Here is a 20,159-nt window from a genome sequence, read left to right as displayed (position 1 = left end):
GGATGGAAACAGATTCTAAAGCTACAATTGCCCAGGGATTTCTTTCTTTAGGGTCCCTTCTCTTTGGAGGCACCTGATGAGCTGTAACCTGATGCTGTGCCATCCGTAAATTAACCTGGAGTGTTTAGTACTTGAGACTCTGGCTCAGGAAACCCAGGATGCAGGGAACAAACAACTCCCCCAGTCGGAAACAGCTTCCGCTGCTACAGTTGCCCGTTCTGCTGCTCCACAGCTCCAATCTGAAGCTGTCACCAACTGCTCTCCCTCAGTAGCCAGGGCAGGCAGTTGTTGCTTCCATAGCTCTCCCTGGAGGTACAGAGTGAACGCTTCAACTCCTTTCATGCATTTGCGCCAGAGATATTCATTGGACAAGAGACAAGACACCAACTCTCGGAGCCAAAGGACAAAAGAGGAAATAAAAGTCAGATACAGGAAAGGTAGGTGGTTTCTTTGTCATGTTACTTTATGTAACTTCACATCACTGTTGCCATAGGAACATTAGGCAGGGTACACTTATGGTTTGGCTTTATGGTGTTCTCCATGTACCAAAGTGTTACTTTAAGTATTTAGTAAAACATTAACCTTGCTCCTTTTTTTTTTTTTTTTAAGCATCACACAGTAAAATGCTACTGCTGAGCTTCCAACCTGTTGCTTGGTTGCGGAAGCTTTTAACTTCAAAGGAGAAAGCCTTCTGTATTCTTGTCTAGGCAGCTGAAGTCCCATGTTACTTATCTTCTCTGGGTCACACCGACAGCATCTTCTCACCTACCACTGAAAGGAAGATCCGATTTCTTACGTATCAGTCACTCTGAAAGCTGTCCATTCACATGACATATTGCATGTTAAATAACTCAAGTAAAACTCAAGTAAAAATGCATTTTAACTTTGCTGTATTTATATACTATATAAATTTTACATGCTAGATATTTACAGTGGGGCAAGTGCTTTTTATCTTTAAAAAAACAAAGATCAAACTTTAGACATCTCTGAACAACACAGCTTGTATAAACCAGACAGATTATTCAGATGAACTGTATTTAATACAGGTTCCCCACTCATCTCCTGATGCAGGACCAGTGAATAATAAGTGCATCACAGTTTGATAGCATTTAATAATAAAAATAAAAATCACAGTATGAATTTGTCTGTAACTAGACACTTTAGAGAGACAAAACAGACAACTGAGACTTAAGACAAGTGACAGTATATTAAGAAAATGTAATAAAAACATATGGAAGAGTATACAAATAGTACTGAGAGATACATTCAGAACTGCATATTCCTTGTTTCACACTGTTGAAAACCAGAAGATTTTCTTCAGATCTCGAATATAACTCAAACGTGAAGTGAATTAGTTTCTAGTGTCAGACATCACAGAAAAAAGATGCAGCTCTTGCAAAACTCGAGTTATTTGAGAGCTTGTGAAATTTTAAATAAGTCTTTAAATTAAATATACAGACTGTCAGTTGCAATTTCTATAATTCCTGGTCGCTGTTGCACCAGATGTCTACCTTGGAGTAACATTACATGAATAACATAAAGTCAACCTGAGTCTGTAATTAAGCAGCATTGAGATGGTCTGTTCCAGGGCATTATCCCACATCAGTGAGATATTTATGTGGTAATTTACAATGTTCAGCAGTTGTAAAAAGGTTCCACCCTTTTGGATTAGAAGTATATTTTAAAAAAGAAAGTCTCAAGTTAAAAACTAAAAAAAAGTTCTTTCATGGTAAAATTCTGTACAGAAATGTTAAGCACCACTTATGACTGGATTTTGTCTTGATGGTAACTGTTTTGATAATAAATGTTAAGTTTTGATGGTCAGTATCAGTAATGTCGGGTTTGATGGTCAAATACTGGTAATGTCAGGTGTGATGGTCAAAAGTTGTTGGTTTTGATGGCCAGAAGTTGTTGGTTTTGATGTTGGGCTTAGTTTGAGCATTGAAGGCTTCCATCAGGATGCTCTGCATCTGAAAGACAAAAGGAAGCAACGTCAGAAGTGACGTTCCAAGTAAAATTCTGTCTCATTGGTTTGATTGGTGAAAGAGAAGTCTCACCCCTGCCCACAGCTCCATCTCCTCGGTGACTGCAGGATCCAGCTGCCCCGAGGAGGTGGCTTCCAACTGCCTGCATTTCAGTTTGATGCTAAGACTGGTGAACTGCACAGACTGTTAGAACAAAGCCACCTGCTTTAATATCAAACGTCAGACCTTGGGTAAACTACATGGACTTTACTACATGGAGACTTGCCTAAGCAACATCCTTATTTTACTAACAACTTGTGGTCACCCTGGCCAAATCTTAACCACGGAAAGAGAAGCCTTTAGAAACTTGCTGGAGAGAACACGTAAGAATGTAAGAAACTAACTGCTTTAAAGCTGCTCCTTCTCCCATCCTAACATCTTAAATCACAAGTTCTCACAACCATTCTCACCCTGACCAATTTATTCAAAGTACGTTTAACATAAGTGCTGGTGAAAAGGTACAACACAGCAGTTCCCTCCCAGCTGTCCCTCGCTTGTTTGAGAGGTTAAATACTCTAAAGATGTGTTGCCATAGTGCCCTTTTTTGAGATTAGATCCCGTTATTGAGAAAATCCTACTCGAATCTCATTTATTTTACAAAAACTGACCACAGGAGGAAGTTAATTAACATCCATGGACTTGATGTAATACGAATTATCAAGAGTTTAAATTGATAGCAGGGTACTGTTGTTGTATTTATCAGTGAAAACCTTTCACCTGCGCAGCCCGGTCACTGCGATGTCCCTGACTTGGGTCACGGGATGCAAGACATTCACTTCTTTACTGTACTTCTGTGGTTTAAGAAAAAAAAACAAGTTTGCCATCTGCTGGCCAGAGAATTCACCAAAGCCGAAAGAGCCTTGGAGCAGATGCTTTTTCTTCTGTTTGGTCCCTGCTTTATCAGCTAGGACAGAGACACTTTCAGTGCAATAAGGATTATTTTGAGGTTAGTATCTTAAAAAGTTTATTTTTAACAACAATAGCACTTAAAAGGCCTCAGTTTGCTCCTCCTCCTGCAATTTTCCTTGTTAAAGAGACAAATATATTAAATTTTACAAGGAGAATGCATGAACACTCAGCTTTTCTGCCATCCTGTATTTTCAGAATAAAACTTTCGGCTATGTCCTAAAATGCAATTTTTATTTTTCCACAAATGCACTTTCCCTCCGCCTTACGCAAACTTCATCGCAAGAATTGACTGCCTGTGGCAATCTACCTCCGTGTGGAAGCCACAAGGAATTTTTGACAATTAACATCTCTCCCAAGATTTAACTTCTCCCAACCTCAAAATGCAGCCAGCTGTAATGCAACAAGATGAATTCAGTGTTTTTCTTTGCTAGAATGACATTTTCAACACTGGTCAGTGACTGTTAACCAACAACTCTTAAACTCTGGATAGGTATAAAGTGTAAAAAAATTTAAACTAGAAGTAGCTTTAGGATAGTGAGCTGTCTTCTTCAGGGATTACTTCAGTTATCTCGAAGAGTAAAATAAAGAGTGAGTGGATGTTTGTTTATTAAAGCATCAGAGCAACCGGGACTGGCTTTATGTCAGATAATGGGCATTTAATAAGGTTTTATTTTTATAATAAACACTTTTGTTCAGAAAAATGTCATGGGAAGTGTTGGCAAATTTGATTTTAGATTCTGAATTTCTTGCAAAATGCAATCTTCCTCATTGCATAATTCTAGAGGGAATTAATTTGAACTGTATTATCTACGGAGACCCCAAAAGTCAGGACTATGACAAGCGACAGCAGAGTTCAGCATACAAACTGGAATGCCTGGCTGAATGTATTTGGTTTTTTATAAGAAGCACACAACTGACTTTAAGGCTAACAGTTGGGAAAGAGCTGTATCATCAGCCCACTTCTCTGTATTTTTAAGCCTGTACCAAGAGAAAGAAACCACAAATAAATAAAATAGTAGCAGGAATTTAGCATACTCTCCAGGGGTTAAACTGCGCAGCCTCCTATGGAGGGCCAGCAACTGTGAATTCCATGTACTTAGAAGGCAGATCTACAGCTGAAACAATATTTCAGTATTATCACCAACTTCTGTTACTCTTAACTAATCAGTTAGCACTGTTTCTACATCCTATGGCTGAACACAGTGTTTCGTTCAAATCCATTACTCTAGCAGCCTTTTTTTAGGAAGACTATTTTTCACTACAGTATTACTAGCCTGGAAGTCTGATGTCATCATCTTCCATTTTGACTGCTGAACCTTCTGTCTACCTACTGGATTCTTTTTCAAGATGTAGCTTCCCGAGTTTTTTTACCCTAGTTAAATGGACTGGATTTAATATGGCATCTTGCAGCTCTCTTGCTTTTTTGCCACTGAACCATCAGATCACATTAAAATTACTTGCCCTTCAACCTCTTCACAGTTTCATTTCAGGCTTCCTTTCCAGCAGTAATTTAAAAAGCCTATAGATTTATTTTTAATATTAATGCAGACCGTTCAGAAGCCATGACATAAAGCAGAGATTTCATCACAGAAGCATTTAAAGACTGTTTTGAGTAACGGTGTTTAGCTGAATAAAAAGGAGTCCCCTCATCATCCTGTGGCTCCTTACCTTTAACGTACTCATTGGACGCGATGGAGCTGTATTTCTTGCTTTCACCCACACCGGAAGGCTTCCCTTCCTTGTAGGGTTGTTTACTGCCCTGGTTTCTGTATTGCTCACATACATAGCCATCTGGAGGACAGGATTCTTCCTTCTCTCGTGTGGTCTTCTGGAAATGAGGATGTAAATATTCCAAGTAGTCTTTCAGTTTCCTCATGTGTTTCTTCTTTTTCTTCTTTTTCTTACGTTTGCGATTGTCATTGTTAAAGCGGAGCACAGAGCAATCCAAATCATAAAGTCTGAAGGAAAGACGCAAGTTAAAAAATAGAAAAACAGATGTGGCACTTGATGCATATACGAAACGCTATTTATTTTACCAGAGGTGATGACTTGCAGCATGTCAGCTATTTTGTGGTCATTTCTGCAGGTCTAACTTACTTTAGATGCAGCAAACTTACGCCCTCAGACTGAAGGACAATAGGTCCTGGTTTGCACACAAAGCATTAACAGTGGACTGTTGTGGAATATGTGCAATTAAAAAAAAAAAATTGTTGTAACCCAATCAAGAAGGATGTGGAGATGCGATTCTAACCACGTGGTCCAGATCTAGCGTTCTAACACAATTCAGCAATATCTTTCCTATCTTCACTTGACCAACCTCATGACATGATCCCCAGCCAGATTATGCTATAGAAATAACTTAGAAACAATGAAAAAAAGGCAGACATGAGAAACACTCAGAAAATAATTAGGAAACAATTGCTGATTATGCTGGAATCCTTGCTTACTTGTAATCCTTTTCTCGATGTTTATCTTTGGACTTCTTTTTCTTCTTGACTTTCTTAGATTTTTTCATTCTTTGGTCACCTGTCTTTCGGCATTGCTTCTCTGTTTCGCTGCCGCTTCCTTCTCCGTGGCTGTATTTCCTTTTGTCATTTCTTAACTTTTCTTTTTCATTTTCCCGGCAAAAGTCCTCAAAATTTGAATGATTTAAGTTTGCTCTGTGGCTGCTAAAGTGATGTACATCTTCCTCTCTAGAGAGTACGCTGTGTGGCCACCTGCTTTTGCAATGATAATCCTGATGTGACCTGCTGTTGTAAGCTTGACTCGATTTGTCAAAGTCTTTATCACAATGAGAGGACCTTCTCTCTCTACCATCTCTTGTGCCACGAGAGGAATAATAATCATTATAGTATCTGCATTTTTCCCATCTCCGTGGTTCATCTCGATAGTACCTTTCTCTGCTCCAAGTTCTCTCCCCTTTGTAATGATAATACCTATTCCTGTCTTGTTCTGACCTTTCTCTGCTTCGGGATCTATAACAATAATATTTTCCTGAGCTTTTGCTATTATATGGACTGCTTCTTTCAGTATGAGAAGATCTGTACTTGCTTTCACTGCAGTATTCCTGCTTATGACGACTTTGCTTATTTGTTTCCACGCTGCGAGAGCACCTCCTTTTGTGGGAATGATCATCTGGTTTGCTTCTGGTTTGCTTCTCCTTCTCCCTTTCTTCTGTGTCTGAGTTCTCTCTCTTCCTTCGATAGTGCTCTTTGTCAGTTTTTTTAGAGTCATATATTTTTTTCTTGTATTTTTTCCTATGTTTATCTTCTTCACATTTTTTATTACTCAGTCCCTCAGGTTCTCTAGAAAACTGACTCTCCAAAACTTTATCCAGCTTTGTAATAGAAGAGTCATTGACAGGCGGTACCTCTACATAGTTCTTAGAAATGTCCTTTGTGTCTTGGCGTTTATCTGTAATATCCAGAGATGCAAGTTTTTTAGAACTACATTCAATGTCAGACTTCATAGAGGAAATTTGCCCCAACTGCTCTTCACTCTCAGGAGACCCTTTGATATACAACGGATTTTCTTTTGAAATGAGTTCAGGTTCTTTTGATCTCCTTGGTTTGTCTTTGTCTCTACTATCTTCAGACTCACACTGCCCAAGGAATTCATCTTCAGTGTCCAAGGATTTTTTCCTAACCTTGTGCTGACCGTTAATATTGGGGTGTGCATTTTCAGCTTTTGTTATAATACTTTCAGCAACTTCTTCTTTGGCAGAAATGTTTTCAGAATCCGATTTAGTCAAACGATTCTCAACCTCACAGCTCAAGTTGGAAGGAACCTTCCTGGATTCTTCACAGGCAAACAGCGCTTCCATTACTACCGTTTCCACACGAGCATCATTCTCAGAAGATTTCTGAGGTCCAGAGATGCTGCACAAAAAAATATGTTTCTCACTTAAGAAAGTCTATTCCAAAGATGAACGTTAGGAGTAAAATCCCCCTAAATAAACAAATTGGCGACTATGGGAAAATTCTGAAAGACATTCCCCTTAGAAACCTATCCTTAGACCTTCCTCAGCTCCCAAGAAGGTACTTTTTTTCCTCTGGATTCTGGAAGCAGTGCATTAAAAACCCACACCCAACACACCTGCCTCCCCCCACCTGCTGCTCTGAATCACATCAATAGCCAAACCCACTATATTTGCTTTCCCTTCAATGAGAAAAAAAGTACACGCATGGATTCCCCATGGTGGGAATTTACGTTCACACATCTTAGGATGGAAAAAAAAAAGGAAAGGAGGATCGAAAAAGTATTCCAGACAATGGGCAAAAGTAGAAAAACATTCTATGAAGAAACTTTAATAGTTTCCGAGAGGCATCTGCCTGTAGCTGCTATCAGAACAACACAGGCTCTGTGCCGAGGCTTGCAACGCTGGATGCACAGTACAGAATTCTCTGTACCAATTTAAGTCTCTTTTAAATCCTATTAGTAGACAGGTAAAACAAAGATAAACTTGTATGAAATCTTGTATTAATCAAAGTGTACTCATTTTACCTAATTTCCTCTGACAGGCTGTTCAGCTGGCTGTATGTGAGAGATTCCAGGATTATTTCTTGAGGAACTGGTGACAAAGCTACAGGCATCTAAAATTAAAACGTAGGTGTTAACAGGCAGAAAAAAATACTCATGTTAGTAAAATACTACTCTTACCAAGTTTCTACATCAGGTGTTAAGCAAAGCCACTTTTGAGTTACATGCGCTGCCCCCATTTCACACATCACCCCACTCATCTCCCCCAATACACTTATAAAATTTATGAAGTATTATCTCAGCTGGACTTCTCTTAAGTTGACACGTTCTTGTATGTCAGCTCAGCTATGCAAATCCTAGTGGGATAAGTCTGTGCTGTGTGTTTTCTTGGCATTTCACATTAGCTATCAATATTATAGTGCTCCTGAATACCAAATACATCATGGGTGAGAAATTCTATGTGGAACAAACATAACTCACTGTTTCAAGCAATCCATTTGTTTTAGAAAAGAAAATCTCAGCAGGTTTAACAGGTTGGACTTGGCAAATTGAATCATCAAGTTTCCGTCCATTGTCTTTAAATTCATTATCTAAACTAATAGCACCGTTTAGTGAATCGCTTTTTGGCGGCTCATGCTGGGATCTTTCTTCTTTAGCATTCTGGCAGGAAGAGTGGCAATTCTGCAATGTACGGACCACCTTTCCAATCAAAATTCCATTAGAAGATACTACGTTGCAATTCCTTCTAAACAAGCCCTTTGACTCCTCCGATTTTCCTGAAAATTCTGCACCATAAGGGACTGCGTTATCAGAGCCCAGTTTGGGATTTCCATTCATTGCTGGCTCAACAAAAATTTCATCGGGAACTTCCTGTTTGGAAACATCAGGAGCAACTGACATTGTAGATGCGTTTGAGGTAGACTCTGCTGCAGAAGAATTTGTAATTGTGGATGAAGGGACAGGCTGGCTTAGATCCTCATCCTCCGCAGCACTGCTAAGACAGTCAGGTTGTGTCACAGTCTGACGTGCAGGCAATTTGTTATGAATACTAATAGTGATCTTCTGGTTCTTTGACGGATCTGTAATTGAAGACCTGGCAATTGCCCAGTTTTGAACACAAGCTGTTGGTGGAGCTGAAGATGGCCTTTTTACAGTGACACCAATTGTATTTGGATCCTCTTTTAGGGGTCCGTTTCCATTTAAACGACTTGAATTCTGTATTTAAGAAAAAGAGTTTGCAAGGTGAGTACGTGCAAACGCACAGCACTTAAAAGTTTTAGAACATGAATTTCTCCCACTGAATATTTCTACAGATTGCCTCAGCAGCTAAGAAGAAAAAATTACCCCCTTTCAAATAGACGTGTAAGCCCACCAAGCATTGTCTAATTCCTGCTTTTGGTTTGCTGCTTATGTGGCCACCAGCAGTAGGGAAGCGATTATTCCCCCGTACCTCTGTGCTGGTGAGGCTGCACCTCAAATCCTGTGTTCAGTTTTGTGACCTTCAGTACAAGGAGGACATTGAGGGGCTAAAATGTGCCCAGAGAAGGGCAACAAAGCCGGGCAATGGTCTGGAGCACAAGTGTTATGAGGAGCAGCTGAGGGAAATGGGATTGGTTAGCCTGGAGAAGAGAAGGCCAAGGAGAGACCTTATTGTTCTCCACAACTACCTGAAAGCAAGTTGTAGCAAGGCAGGTACCAAGAGAAGGCAGGTATTTGTCTCTTCTCCTAAGTAACAAGTGATAGGACTAGAGAAAATGCACTGAAGTTGCACCAGGAGAGGTTCAGATTAGATATTAGAAAAATATCTTTACTGAAAGAGTGGTGAATCATTGGAACAGGTTGCCCAGGGAAGTCGTGGAGTCACCATCCCCTGTTGAACATCCCTCTTTGTTCAACAAAGGTTTAGATGTGGCACTTCGGGACATGGTTTAGAAGGCACAGTGGTGTTGGGCTGATGATTGGACTTGATCACAGAGGTCTTTTCCAACCTTAATGATTCTATTTTTGGAACCCACCCAAATAACCTAACATTGACTAAAGCTATTCCCAAATATATTTCTTTTTCCCTTTAAATGTTCCCTGAAAACAATGGATTAACAATACCCGGGAGCAAGACAATTTGTTTTCACCGATAGCAGTGGAGGGGAAATCTTTACTTTTTAAAAACTATTTAAGCATTACTAGACTACTTTGGTTGTCTCAGAGCATAGCTCTCAGTGCTTTAGAAAGCTGAATTGGAAAGATAAAGTAATGAAGTAGCACAGCTTCACACTTCAGGATTAGCCACTGTTTAAATAATTCTGGCTGTAGCATGAGGGCTGTGAAGAAAGCTGCAGTGTGGGAGGGAAAATAAAACTCAGATGCTAAAAACAACCACTCCCCCCCGACCCAAAACCCAACACTAATTCGGTGCCATTATCTGCCCCCCCCCCGCTCCCCATTACCTTAATCATATGAGGAGGAAGTCGTGGTCCCATAAATCCAGCCTGCTTACTATTTGCCCCCCGCTGACCAAGGAAGGAACGGGGATAAGACGGTGCTGGCAAGTAAAAAGCACGTTCTCCAAGTGTCAAATCATAGCGCCTTGGAAAAAAGAGCAGGGATCTTTGTTTAGAGGTTTTCTTTGAGCCTATTCTTGCATTAAACCCCATCTTATAATTTCATAGGAACAGTTTCTATGACACAGAAGAGATGTATGGAAGACTTAACCAAGACTACCAGCTGAAAATTACATAATGGTCTTCCTACAATTACTATACTTTTCACAGCAATAACTCAACCTTTCTCCATCTACGGCCTTAGTTTTTCCTCTTCCCTAAATCAGCCAGCTCCAGAGCGGATTTATAGCAACTGACACAAGTGCAGTTGTTTAAGGCCAAGCAATGAGAGATACTAAATGACATGGGGAATGTGAGGTTAGACAGATCTGATTAATACAAACAAGAATCTTCTCCTAGGATAGGAAGAAAAACTCTGGAAAAGAAAAATATCAGTGAGAGGAAAGTAAATATATTCTGAACACATTTAGTATTTGTTGTTACCTGATATAAAAAAGTACATAAGCTTGCTGATTGAGCACTGTTTTGATATCAGAAAGGTCTACTGAAGCATCATTCATTCGATACCAAAGTCCATTACCGGCCTGCAAATAAAGACAATGATAGCTTCAGATGAATCACATGTTTTCCAAACAACATCACAGACAGAACACTACACAACGAAACATACCAAAACAAATAAAACAAGACATACAATGCAACCTTTTCCCCCCTAGAACAGTAGTTACCAGTAAATTTTAATGTCTTTGTCAGCATAGATGTTACCCGGTTAGAAATCAAGCTGATATCTACCTTTATGAAGCAGAGATAGTGTCCTGCGTTACAGTTGAAACCACTATGTACAAGAACTGCATATAAAGCATAGATGAGTGGTTCTCCAATTGATTGAGACATATATGCTCGAAGATCCAAATATTCAGGGTATTTTACATCCTAAACACAGATCAAGAAGATTCAAAAGTTATTCTGAAATACTTTATGGAACAGCCTGAGAAAAACACTTCTACAAACATATTCAAGGATTATATGAATATATTTTTTTGATTCATTTATAAACAACCATTCTCATAAATGTCATGCAATAATTTAAGCTGCAGAGAACTGCTTCCCACAGAATTAGGTCTTTCAGAGGGAGGTATATTCTTATGGTCACACAAGAGCTTTATCAGTATTAAAAAAGAAAGACGCAGCCAGTGTTGTTATATTGGCTTTTCTTAGCCTATAGTTATTGGTCTATAGCTACTGCCTGCAAACGTTAGCATATTTTAAATGAGCATACATCTTTGGGAGATATCCCATTCTGGAAGATACAGTTGCATCACAGCTGTAAATATACCTTGTTGATCTTTCCACCTGTAAAATTTGCAAATCTTTTCAGTGATATTGTGAGAACGTTAGAAGAACGATGTATCGTGTACCTCTTTGACGCTGGAACCATCTTTTTACACCTTAAAAATAAGCACAGACAAATGTTCAACAACTTATCCTTCCCCCCCTCCCAGAGTCAAACAAGTTTCTCTCTCACACATGCTTCTGCTATTGGAATGATATTTACTTGCATAATATGTTTTTCCTTTCATAAATCCATACACTGCATTTCAGGTTTGTTAATAGAAAGAAGATAGTGGATATAAGACGACAGCTCTACAGAACAAAGAGTTAAGGATTTAGAACATTATCTTTTGAGAGCCAAACACATGTCTGATCACGTATCTTGGTTATGCCAAAAAGCTAAGGCTTCCCAAAAACTCAATGCAAAGCAGGACCAGGAATAATCTCTTGTTTGAGCACATCACCAGAAGGTAAAGGAAGGTACCATTTCTTGCTACACCAAAGCAGAGATTTTGAGCACAGGTCCTCGATATATTTTTTTCTGCTGGAATGCAAATATTAAAAGTGGAACAAGAAAGTCCAGGTCCTCAGCACCAGAAACTGCAAACAATTTCTAAAATGGATCATGTATTAATGGAAAAAATACAAAGGAAGGAAATCATCGTTCTGCAGGAAGCAGACATTGTTCAATGAACCAGCAGAGGTTGCTAGTGTTAATTATCGCATACCCTGAGACCTAATCTCACTTTGTTCCACAGTGAACACCAGGACCTTCAGAAAGCTCCCACCCCAAACTGTTGTCCATAGGTCCATGCTTCAGCTCAGCACGACTTATTGGATGTGCCTTTTAACTTCTGGTCACAGGAATATTGTACTGTGCAACTTCACACTTACGAAGGCTGACAAGCCCCAGTGGAGACAATACTAGAAATGAAGTCTAATGTGAGCTAACAGCCATAATCTTTAAAATATATCTCTAAAGAGTCAGAAACACAAAAGTTACTCTCTCGGAAACAAATGTCTTGTTTTCCAAGCTTTGAATAATTTCAGTGTTAGAGCTGTATAAACAAAACTAAGTGAAAAGAGCTGTGTCCTATTATCTTCTTTCTAAAGGAAGTCAAAAGATAACTTATGCTCTAAGTCACGCATTACATTAAATGCATATCTTGTCTTAAGATATAATTAATATTCATCTTACTTGCTACACTTATAGCTGTTTTCACCGTCCAGTTGTTCTGGTTTCACAAATTGTTCTAGAGCTCTGGTGACAGACGTAACTGCCTGGATGAGTAAGAAAGTAGAGCACTAAATCACTGGAAATGCAAAATTTCATACACTCATATTCTACATGAGAACCTTGCAAGGTCATACTTAAGTGACCTACTGAGAACTAGCAAGCACTGCGAAAAAGGAGGCAGGAGAGTATGCTGAGCATTTACCCCACTGAAAATTATTCTACTTTGAAAGAAAAACTTCACAACGCCAGAGACAGCAGCCGTGGTATGATTTGGCAACAACAATGAGAACAATCAAACCTGTCAGTGTATACTAAAGGAGAATAATCGAGAACTACGATAGGATCACTGTTTGCGTAGATGATACATATTTTTTCCAGCTCAAATCCAATGCAAACATGGAGACCATTTACACGGCTTCCAAAGCAGAACAAAGTCCAACCCACTCCACGCACCACCAAGCTCCTTCCTTTTTAACAGTATATGGTTTTAGGTAAAAGGAGGTTATTTTAGAATGCTCTACAAGTCTTTACACATCTTGACCCATATTCACAAAATACCTTACCTTTATATCTAAAGTAATATCGAGGAATGGCTCGTACGTATCCGAAACTGCTTTGCAGTTCAAGCACTTTACTGGAATCAAAATACAAATGCTTAACAATAGGCGAAGGAGACAAACTGTGCATATTTAAATTATTAATACACATTACTTTAGTCAAACTACAAACTCCTTTCCCACAAACAGACAAAACAGAGACTAGTTTGAAGGACGGTACAACTTTTTAAAAAGTACCTCGGGATCTTAGATATCCTCCAAATATTTGATAAATAAGTGTGGTGGCTTGAGAAGATCTGTCCAATCTGAAAATAAATTACAATGAGACCTCAGACAATTTATGGCAAAGAGTTAACTTGCGAAACAGTTTTTCATTTTGTGAAAACCAGGGGCATAGATTTTAATCTATGCTAGTAAAAAAAGGAGGAAAGGGGGCTAGAGAACATTCAGAAGTTAACTTGTTTATGCTTACTTGGTGCTTCCATTCAAGCAAGCCTTCTGCAAAGCATCAACAGTGAAGCATAAGAATTCATGTGCATCCTCTTGACTGCCAAAATGGAAATGTTTTCCTATTCCTAATAAAGAAGAAGGTTATTTTATTTATCTCACATAAAATGAAAGAGAACTTGTATTTCTAAAAATCTCTTATTTCAGGACTCAAAATCATATGTGCATCAAACAATTATTGGAAAAAGTAAGTACATGTAAAAAAATAATCTGAAATTACTTACTTTTAAGGCCATTGATAACAGATGTAGGTTTGATGGCATTATTAGAACAGCACAGGACCTGGTTAATGTGAGTTTCCATCGTGCACATCATACAGAAGCCTTCCTCATGACCTGAAGAGTGAAAGAAGAAAGCGCCCCAAACTAGTCAAACAGACATTGCTACAATAAAAAGGAACCACTCAAAAAATAATGATCTCTAGGCTACATGTACAACACCCTCTCTCCATGCTACGTTCTCTTCTCCTAAGGTGTCAATATCCCAGCAGGTTTGGGACATTTGATTACGCTGAACTGTATTGAATAAAAATGTCAAGTAAGTCAGTATTAAAGTGCAATTGCTGATGAGAAATCTAAGTAGCTATTGCAAAGTCATTTTTCTGGCAGGCTGACAGGAACGTGAACTCCACAGCCTGCAGAATACACGAGGAAACAATATTAGCATAGATGATATAGCACTAAGAGAACGTGTGCTATTTTCAGGTGAGCTTTGTGACAGAGAGCCAAGAATCCTCTGGGAGAAAGGAAAGATTAAAGTAATATATGTATTCGTATATCTGCCCTCCTTTTTTCAGCATAATTCTGAAATGAAATCGATTTTATATATGGTAAGAAAAGGCAGTTACATTTCTAGGAATAAATACCAATGTACCAGACTAGAAAGCAGACAGGTGCTTTGGTGAAAATACACATCTACAGATATGAAAAGAGGCTCCTAGGCTTAAGTTAATTCAAGCATAAAAACGTAATAAAACCCCCACAAACTAAAGGTTTTAAAAACACAAAATTTTATAGAGAATAGAATCCATCCAAATTTTAATACATTCCCACAAGAATTTCTATTTGAGTCCACAAGAGATCAGCTCATAGTACTTTGTATTATTTTTTTTCCAATGGGTCAACAGTGAATATATCACTTATGTGTTAGTGCATTTCAGTATCCAGGCTGTGAAGACTAAGAATCTACAAGGCAAACATCCTAAATGTTATCACCTTTCTACCAGCAGGAAACCCAAATGCCTTACTTTACACTGCACTTCATCACTTACATGAAGGAAGAAATGATCTCTTTCTGCAGTTTTCCCAAGGTGAATTAAATGAACATATGCACTTTCTATGCTTTCTTGTTAATATTAGGTTGGTGTAAAAATAACTGCCATTTGGATTAAAGTTTTATTTAATTGTATTCACGTATACCGTTTTAAAGCACTAAATTCACTCTAGTTATTTATGCTAATGGTTTTGTATTTATTGTTTATTCTCTTTTATAGTATACTATCAAATGAAAGATGGGAAAAAAAGCAAATTAAAGCAATTTTGTTGCATGAGTTAAAAAGGGGATGTAAAGCAGCCAAAACTGCCAGCAGTATCGACCAAGCATTTGGCCAAGGGCCTGTCAACAAATGAACAGCAAGACATCGGTTCCAAAAATTTCATAATGGAAACAAGAGCTTTGAAGATCAGGAAGGTCATGGATGTTCTTCTGCCTGTGATAGACAACAATGAACTGAGGGCCAGCACTGAAGTGGATCTACACAAAACAACTTGAGAGGTTGCAGAAGAACTCAACATTGACTGATCAACAGTTGTTTTGACATTTGTACCAAACTGGAAAACCAGAAAAGCTCAAATAACGCCACACTAGCTGAATAAAAATTTAAACAAAATCACTGTTACAAGTCTGCTCTGTGCTTCTTCCGTGTAACAAAATCGATCAATCTCCTGATCGCATTGTGACGGAAAAGGGGTTCTATATGACAACCAACAGCATGGCGCACGGTGGCTGCACTGAGGTGAAGCACCAAATCACTTCCCCAAACCAAAGCTGCATCCAAAGAAGGTTATGGTTACTGTTGGTGGTTGGCAAGTGGAATCATCTATGACAACTTCCTGAATCCTGGCAAAACCATCACAGCAGAGAAGTATTGCCACGAAATCAACAAAATGCACCGAGAACTGCACTCTTTACCCAAACACTGGTCAATCAAAAGGGACCAATTCTTCTCCATGACAACACCCAAATGCATGTCCCTCAAATGACTCTGCAGAAGATGCACAAACTGGGCTATGAAATTCTACCTCACCCAGCTTCCTCACCAGACCTCTCTCCCACCAATTACCACGTTTTCAAGCATTTTGACAACTTTGTACAAGAGAACATTCTCTACAACAAAGCAGCAGCAAAAAATGCCTCTGAAGAATTCATCAGTTCCAAGACTCTACAATTCTATGCTACCAGAATAAACAGATTTGCTTTTTGTTGGCAAAAACGCATAATTCTAATGGTCTTTATTTCAATTAAGAAATCTTAAAGCAGTACATCTTAACTTACAATAAAGCTGATGGTTAAAACCAGCAATTATTTTTGCACGAACCCAATACAATGTTCAAAGCCAGCTCCTACAGACAAAATGGCACAACTGAGAATTTTCTTCACAGAATCACTGTTGTTCTTCCACCTTCAGAGCTGTCCAACAGATTTATAATAACTAGGAAGTACTCACATGACTGGGTGTGTTCAAGAGAAAGCATATAATTGGCAAGAGGAGGTGTGTAGGTCAAGCACTGTAGAGTAGAATTAAGGAAACATGTGTTGCCGAGATTCTGCAATCCAACTCCAACACTTTGTGTTTGTTGCCAATCCATACAAATTTTCTCTGGCGGAAAAAGAATCCTTTGCGGCGGGGCAATTCCATCATTAACAACTGCAAGAAAATTATGTTTTAAAAGACATGGATTGGCTTTGTTTTAGAAAGGGTATTTAAAAAATAGCATTCTGCAGGAGCACCCAGAAGAATCAGCTCTACCCCACAACAAAACCATCTGATGCACAGCTTTAACACTGCCACTCAAATCTGCAGGTCAACGCACAAGAGTCTGTCCATCCGTTTTAATTCTTCTAATGCAAGGCAAACTGCCTCCCTGATTTGAGTAACTTTCTCCAGGTTTCTTTCCATCTACAGTCTTTAATCCGCTTATTAATTCAATTAGTAGTTTTTTCCTTCTTGCAGCTTAAACCACAAACTTAGACTTGTAATGTTATGGTAATAAAAATAACTAAAACGGAAACGTTTTCTCTGCATCACAGAAAGGACCTGGATAAGTCGGTGTATTATAAAAAGCTCACCATAATTGACTGTAAGTAGATCCAAACTAAGTTACAAAGAGGTTGTAAAGAGATAAAACTAAGTTTTGCAACACCAGTCACTTCGGTTGCCTTAGGGGATTTGCAAAAATGAAGTCTACCACTGAAGTCTTTGTTCATCCTGTTTTATAGCAGCGCAACAAACAAACCGCGTTTTCTACTTTGGTTTTGTTTTGAAGAAAAAGTCAGGAGGACAAAAGACACACTTACCTAGATCTCTTTGGGCAAAAGGCTTAGATTTTTGAGATGATCTAGAATAAAGAGCACCTCCGGGTCCTTTGTCCACAGAGACTTTGTTTGCATCTTCTGCAGGTGGCACCCGGCCCAAATTTGCGGTGCGTGACGTCATTTTTTTTGTACGGGGTTTCTTAGATTTGTCAGATCGCCTCGATGAGGATTTTTTCGATTGTGAAGATTTTGGCTTGTTAACTATGGTCATTGTTCATATCTGGAACAGAGGCAAAAGTTCTGGTTGACAGAAGAACCTCAAGGAGCATTAAACTCAACCCAAAACTAAACAGCAAAGCTGTGTCAAGATGATTTGTAACTTCTGCAGAGCTGGTGACTGATGACAGTTCTTACACTTTCACAGGTCTTTAATCCATTAATTATGGCTATAAAGACCTTTTTCGTAAAAGAGCTGTCCGCAGCAGCACATCCAAGTGCTGGCCTGTTGAGACCCAGGAGGAGCCGCGTGGCCCTTCTTTGCACTCCTGGGAACCTGAGACGCAGCTCTGAGAAACCTTGGGAAAGGAGTGCAAGAAAACACTGCTGAATTTATTTCCACCTGGGATTCTTCTGACCCTCCAAGAAATATTTGGATACAATCCGGGCAACAGTACTTGTGGTATTTGGCACTTTGCACGTTTATAACTCTACTATCAACTGAAAAGTTGAACCAAAAAGCATCTCTTTCACATCTACTTAAGTAAAGTTGTACATTTTTCTCTGGAAAAACAGCCAAGGCATGTAAGCTGTAGAACAGCAATGCTAAACTTAAAAGAAAGCAAAACAAACCCTAAAGGACAAAGGCAGTAAGTGATACTGAGCCCTCTGTAAAATGCTCATTAGGTTTCCAGATGACACCTCTTCAAATACCGGTAATTGTGCGTGCGTAGTAAGCCGCTGAATAATTAGAGGATGAATTACAATTTCTACATGTAAATTTTTGCTGCTATGTCAGTACATCACAGTGGCCCTCTGCAAGTTTAGGGAAGCTATAAACTTCACTGGGGGTTTAAAGCAAAAGCTGCTTTCTTACACTGAAGTAACTGAGAGAACAAAGCCTAAAGCACTTCCAGATTTATGGCACAGCTTGATTGCTACTGATAAAACTTAAGGGAGATTAAACAAAGCCCGGTAAATCAGAGAACTCCCAGTCCCACAAAAGACAAATTACGTGTAAAGCCTTTAATCAGATCTTTTCCCCTTTAAATTTTCTATTTAAAACCCACTCTCTACACGTTTGCCATTTCTGGGAAGATAACACTTCATTTTACTGGGAGATGAAGACATCCTTGTCCGTTTGGAAGACTGAGACGACAGTTCTTGGGCTCAGTGATCCTCAGATAAGATCCACTCTCCGAGCTGCAGACAGATGCCAGTGGCATCTCCTTTTTTGCAACTGACAGGGAAAGTGTTTCAACAACATATTTAACACACGCTTGCGGGACAAAAACCAGAATCGAAGACTGCAGTGAAAGAGAATATTATCAGAAAGAGGCTCGAGGTAAGCCTCACGTAGCATTCCATTCATTTTTGACAATGGAGCGATACATCGCCAGGTGCAGAGCACTACACAGCAGGAAGTATCAGTGCTATAACGACTAAATCAGCCCCACCAACCCTTCAAAACACGCCACCGTAACTCTTAATTCAGATCCAACTACTCTTGGACAAAGACGTACAAAAACTCCGCTGCTCTTCTTTGCTGCCCACCGTGCAACACACGTACAGCTCCGGTTCCTGCACCACCGCTGCACACACACACACACACGCGTGTGCCCCGTCACAGCTCCTCAGCGTTATTTCCCGGTGCAGATGCGGACGGAGACTTCTCCCGGGATGATACCGAAAAGCACAACAGACCCCGCAGCGCCTTCCCTCCAACTGCCAGTTTGGCATCAGTCTTACTCAGGGTTTCCGCATCCCCATCACAAAAAACCCCGCATCAGCCACGAGCCGGACCGAAACACTGCCATTTGCTCTCTTGCTTTGCGAGCAATAAATCACAGCTCCAGAAGATTTTTAGACCACATCCCGGTCACAACCCTGTGACGGTGCGTTTATCTGCGTACAAAGCGAACGCTTTCAGCGGTGACTTCACAGAACAGCAACACCCAAAGCCACCGGAGCGGCGGGAACTCCTCGGGCGGGCGCGTTCACGCCTCGGCACTGCCCGCCGCGAGCCGGGGAAGAGAACGCCGGCACCGCCGCCAGGAACGCGTCCTCGCCGGCACGGGCGGGACCCGCTCCCGAGGGGCCGGAGGAGCCATTCCCGCCCCTCTCGGCTTCTCCCCCGGCCCCGCCGAACCCTGCAGCCTCGCCCCGGCGCTCGGAGGGTCCCGGCAGCGCCGAGAGCCGAGCCCGTGCCGGGCGGGCCCCGCCGGGCCCAGCGCCGGGAGCCGCGTGCCCATGGCAACGCGGGGAGGGGACTCGAACCCGGGACCCCTCGGGCGGGCGGCGCAGGCCCCGCGGGAGCCTCCCGAGCGCCCCACGCCGCGGCGCGGCTGCCGCCCGCCCTCCCGCCAGCCCCGGGGCAGCGACGAGGAGCGGGGAGAGGCGGGCGGCGGCGCCGCCGGGTCCCCTCGCCGCGTGCCGGCGCCCCGCCCCGCCCGGGGGTCCCACCCCCTCCGGCCGCCCGCCAGGCGGGAGGCGGCGGGGCCCGCGCCCCGGCGGGCTGGGCTGGGCTGGGCTGCGCCGGCCGCTCCCGCCGCCCGCTCCCCTTCGCTCCCCGCGCCGGCCCCTCCCCCGGCCCATTGATTCCCCGGCGGGCGCACGCGGCGCTCCCGGCCCCGTTACCTGGCTCGGCCCCGCTTGACTCGGCGCTGCCGGGTCCCCCTCGCCGCAGCCCCCGCCTCAGCCCGGCCCGCTCCGCCTACCGCCCCAGCCCGTCGGGGAACAATGACGTCCCCTCCGCCGGCCTCTTGCATCCGGGGCCCGGCGCGGGCCGGGCGGGCGGGCGGGGGGA

The 20,159-nt window shown here is 41.3% G+C and overlaps 1 protein-coding gene across 2 annotated transcripts; it reads right to left on the bottom strand.

Moving 5' to 3' along the window:
- Window positions 1-454: 454 nt before the first annotated feature.
- On the bottom strand, window positions 455-20,137 carry USP42 (ubiquitin specific peptidase 42). 2 transcript variants are annotated; one of them, XM_054080557.1, is made up of 17 exons: window positions 19,991-20,137; window positions 17,180-17,417; window positions 16,329-16,529; window positions 13,828-13,938; window positions 13,569-13,671; window positions 13,334-13,401; window positions 13,103-13,173; window positions 12,501-12,583; window positions 11,307-11,418; window positions 10,763-10,903; window positions 10,454-10,554; window positions 9,857-9,995; window positions 7,893-8,627; window positions 7,437-7,525; window positions 5,381-6,811; window positions 4,602-4,891; window positions 455-1,970 (listed from the first exon to the last, which is right to left on the bottom strand). In XM_054080557.1, exons 2-17 carry the CDS (start codon window positions 17,406-17,408, stop codon window positions 1,930-1,932), a joined length of 3,945 nt encoding a protein of 1,314 aa, XP_053936532.1. In that variant the 5' UTR covers window positions 17,409-17,417; window positions 19,991-20,137; the 3' UTR covers window positions 455-1,929. The 2 variants fall into 2 exon arrangements, with proteins under 2 accessions (XP_053936532.1, XP_053936533.1); XM_054080558.1 differs by lacking the exon at window positions 19,991-20,137 and adding an exon at window positions 18,877-19,000.
- Window positions 20,138-20,159: the final 22 nt, after the last annotated feature.

The sequence above is a fragment of the Cuculus canorus genome, chromosome 15, assembly GCF_017976375.1.
Source record: "Cuculus canorus isolate bCucCan1 chromosome 15, bCucCan1.pri, whole genome shotgun sequence".
Classification (NCBI taxonomy): domain Eukaryota; kingdom Metazoa; phylum Chordata; class Aves; order Cuculiformes; family Cuculidae; genus Cuculus; species Cuculus canorus.
The sequence above is the reverse complement of the archived record's forward strand: the minus strand, read 5'-3'. Positions and strand labels throughout refer to the sequence as shown.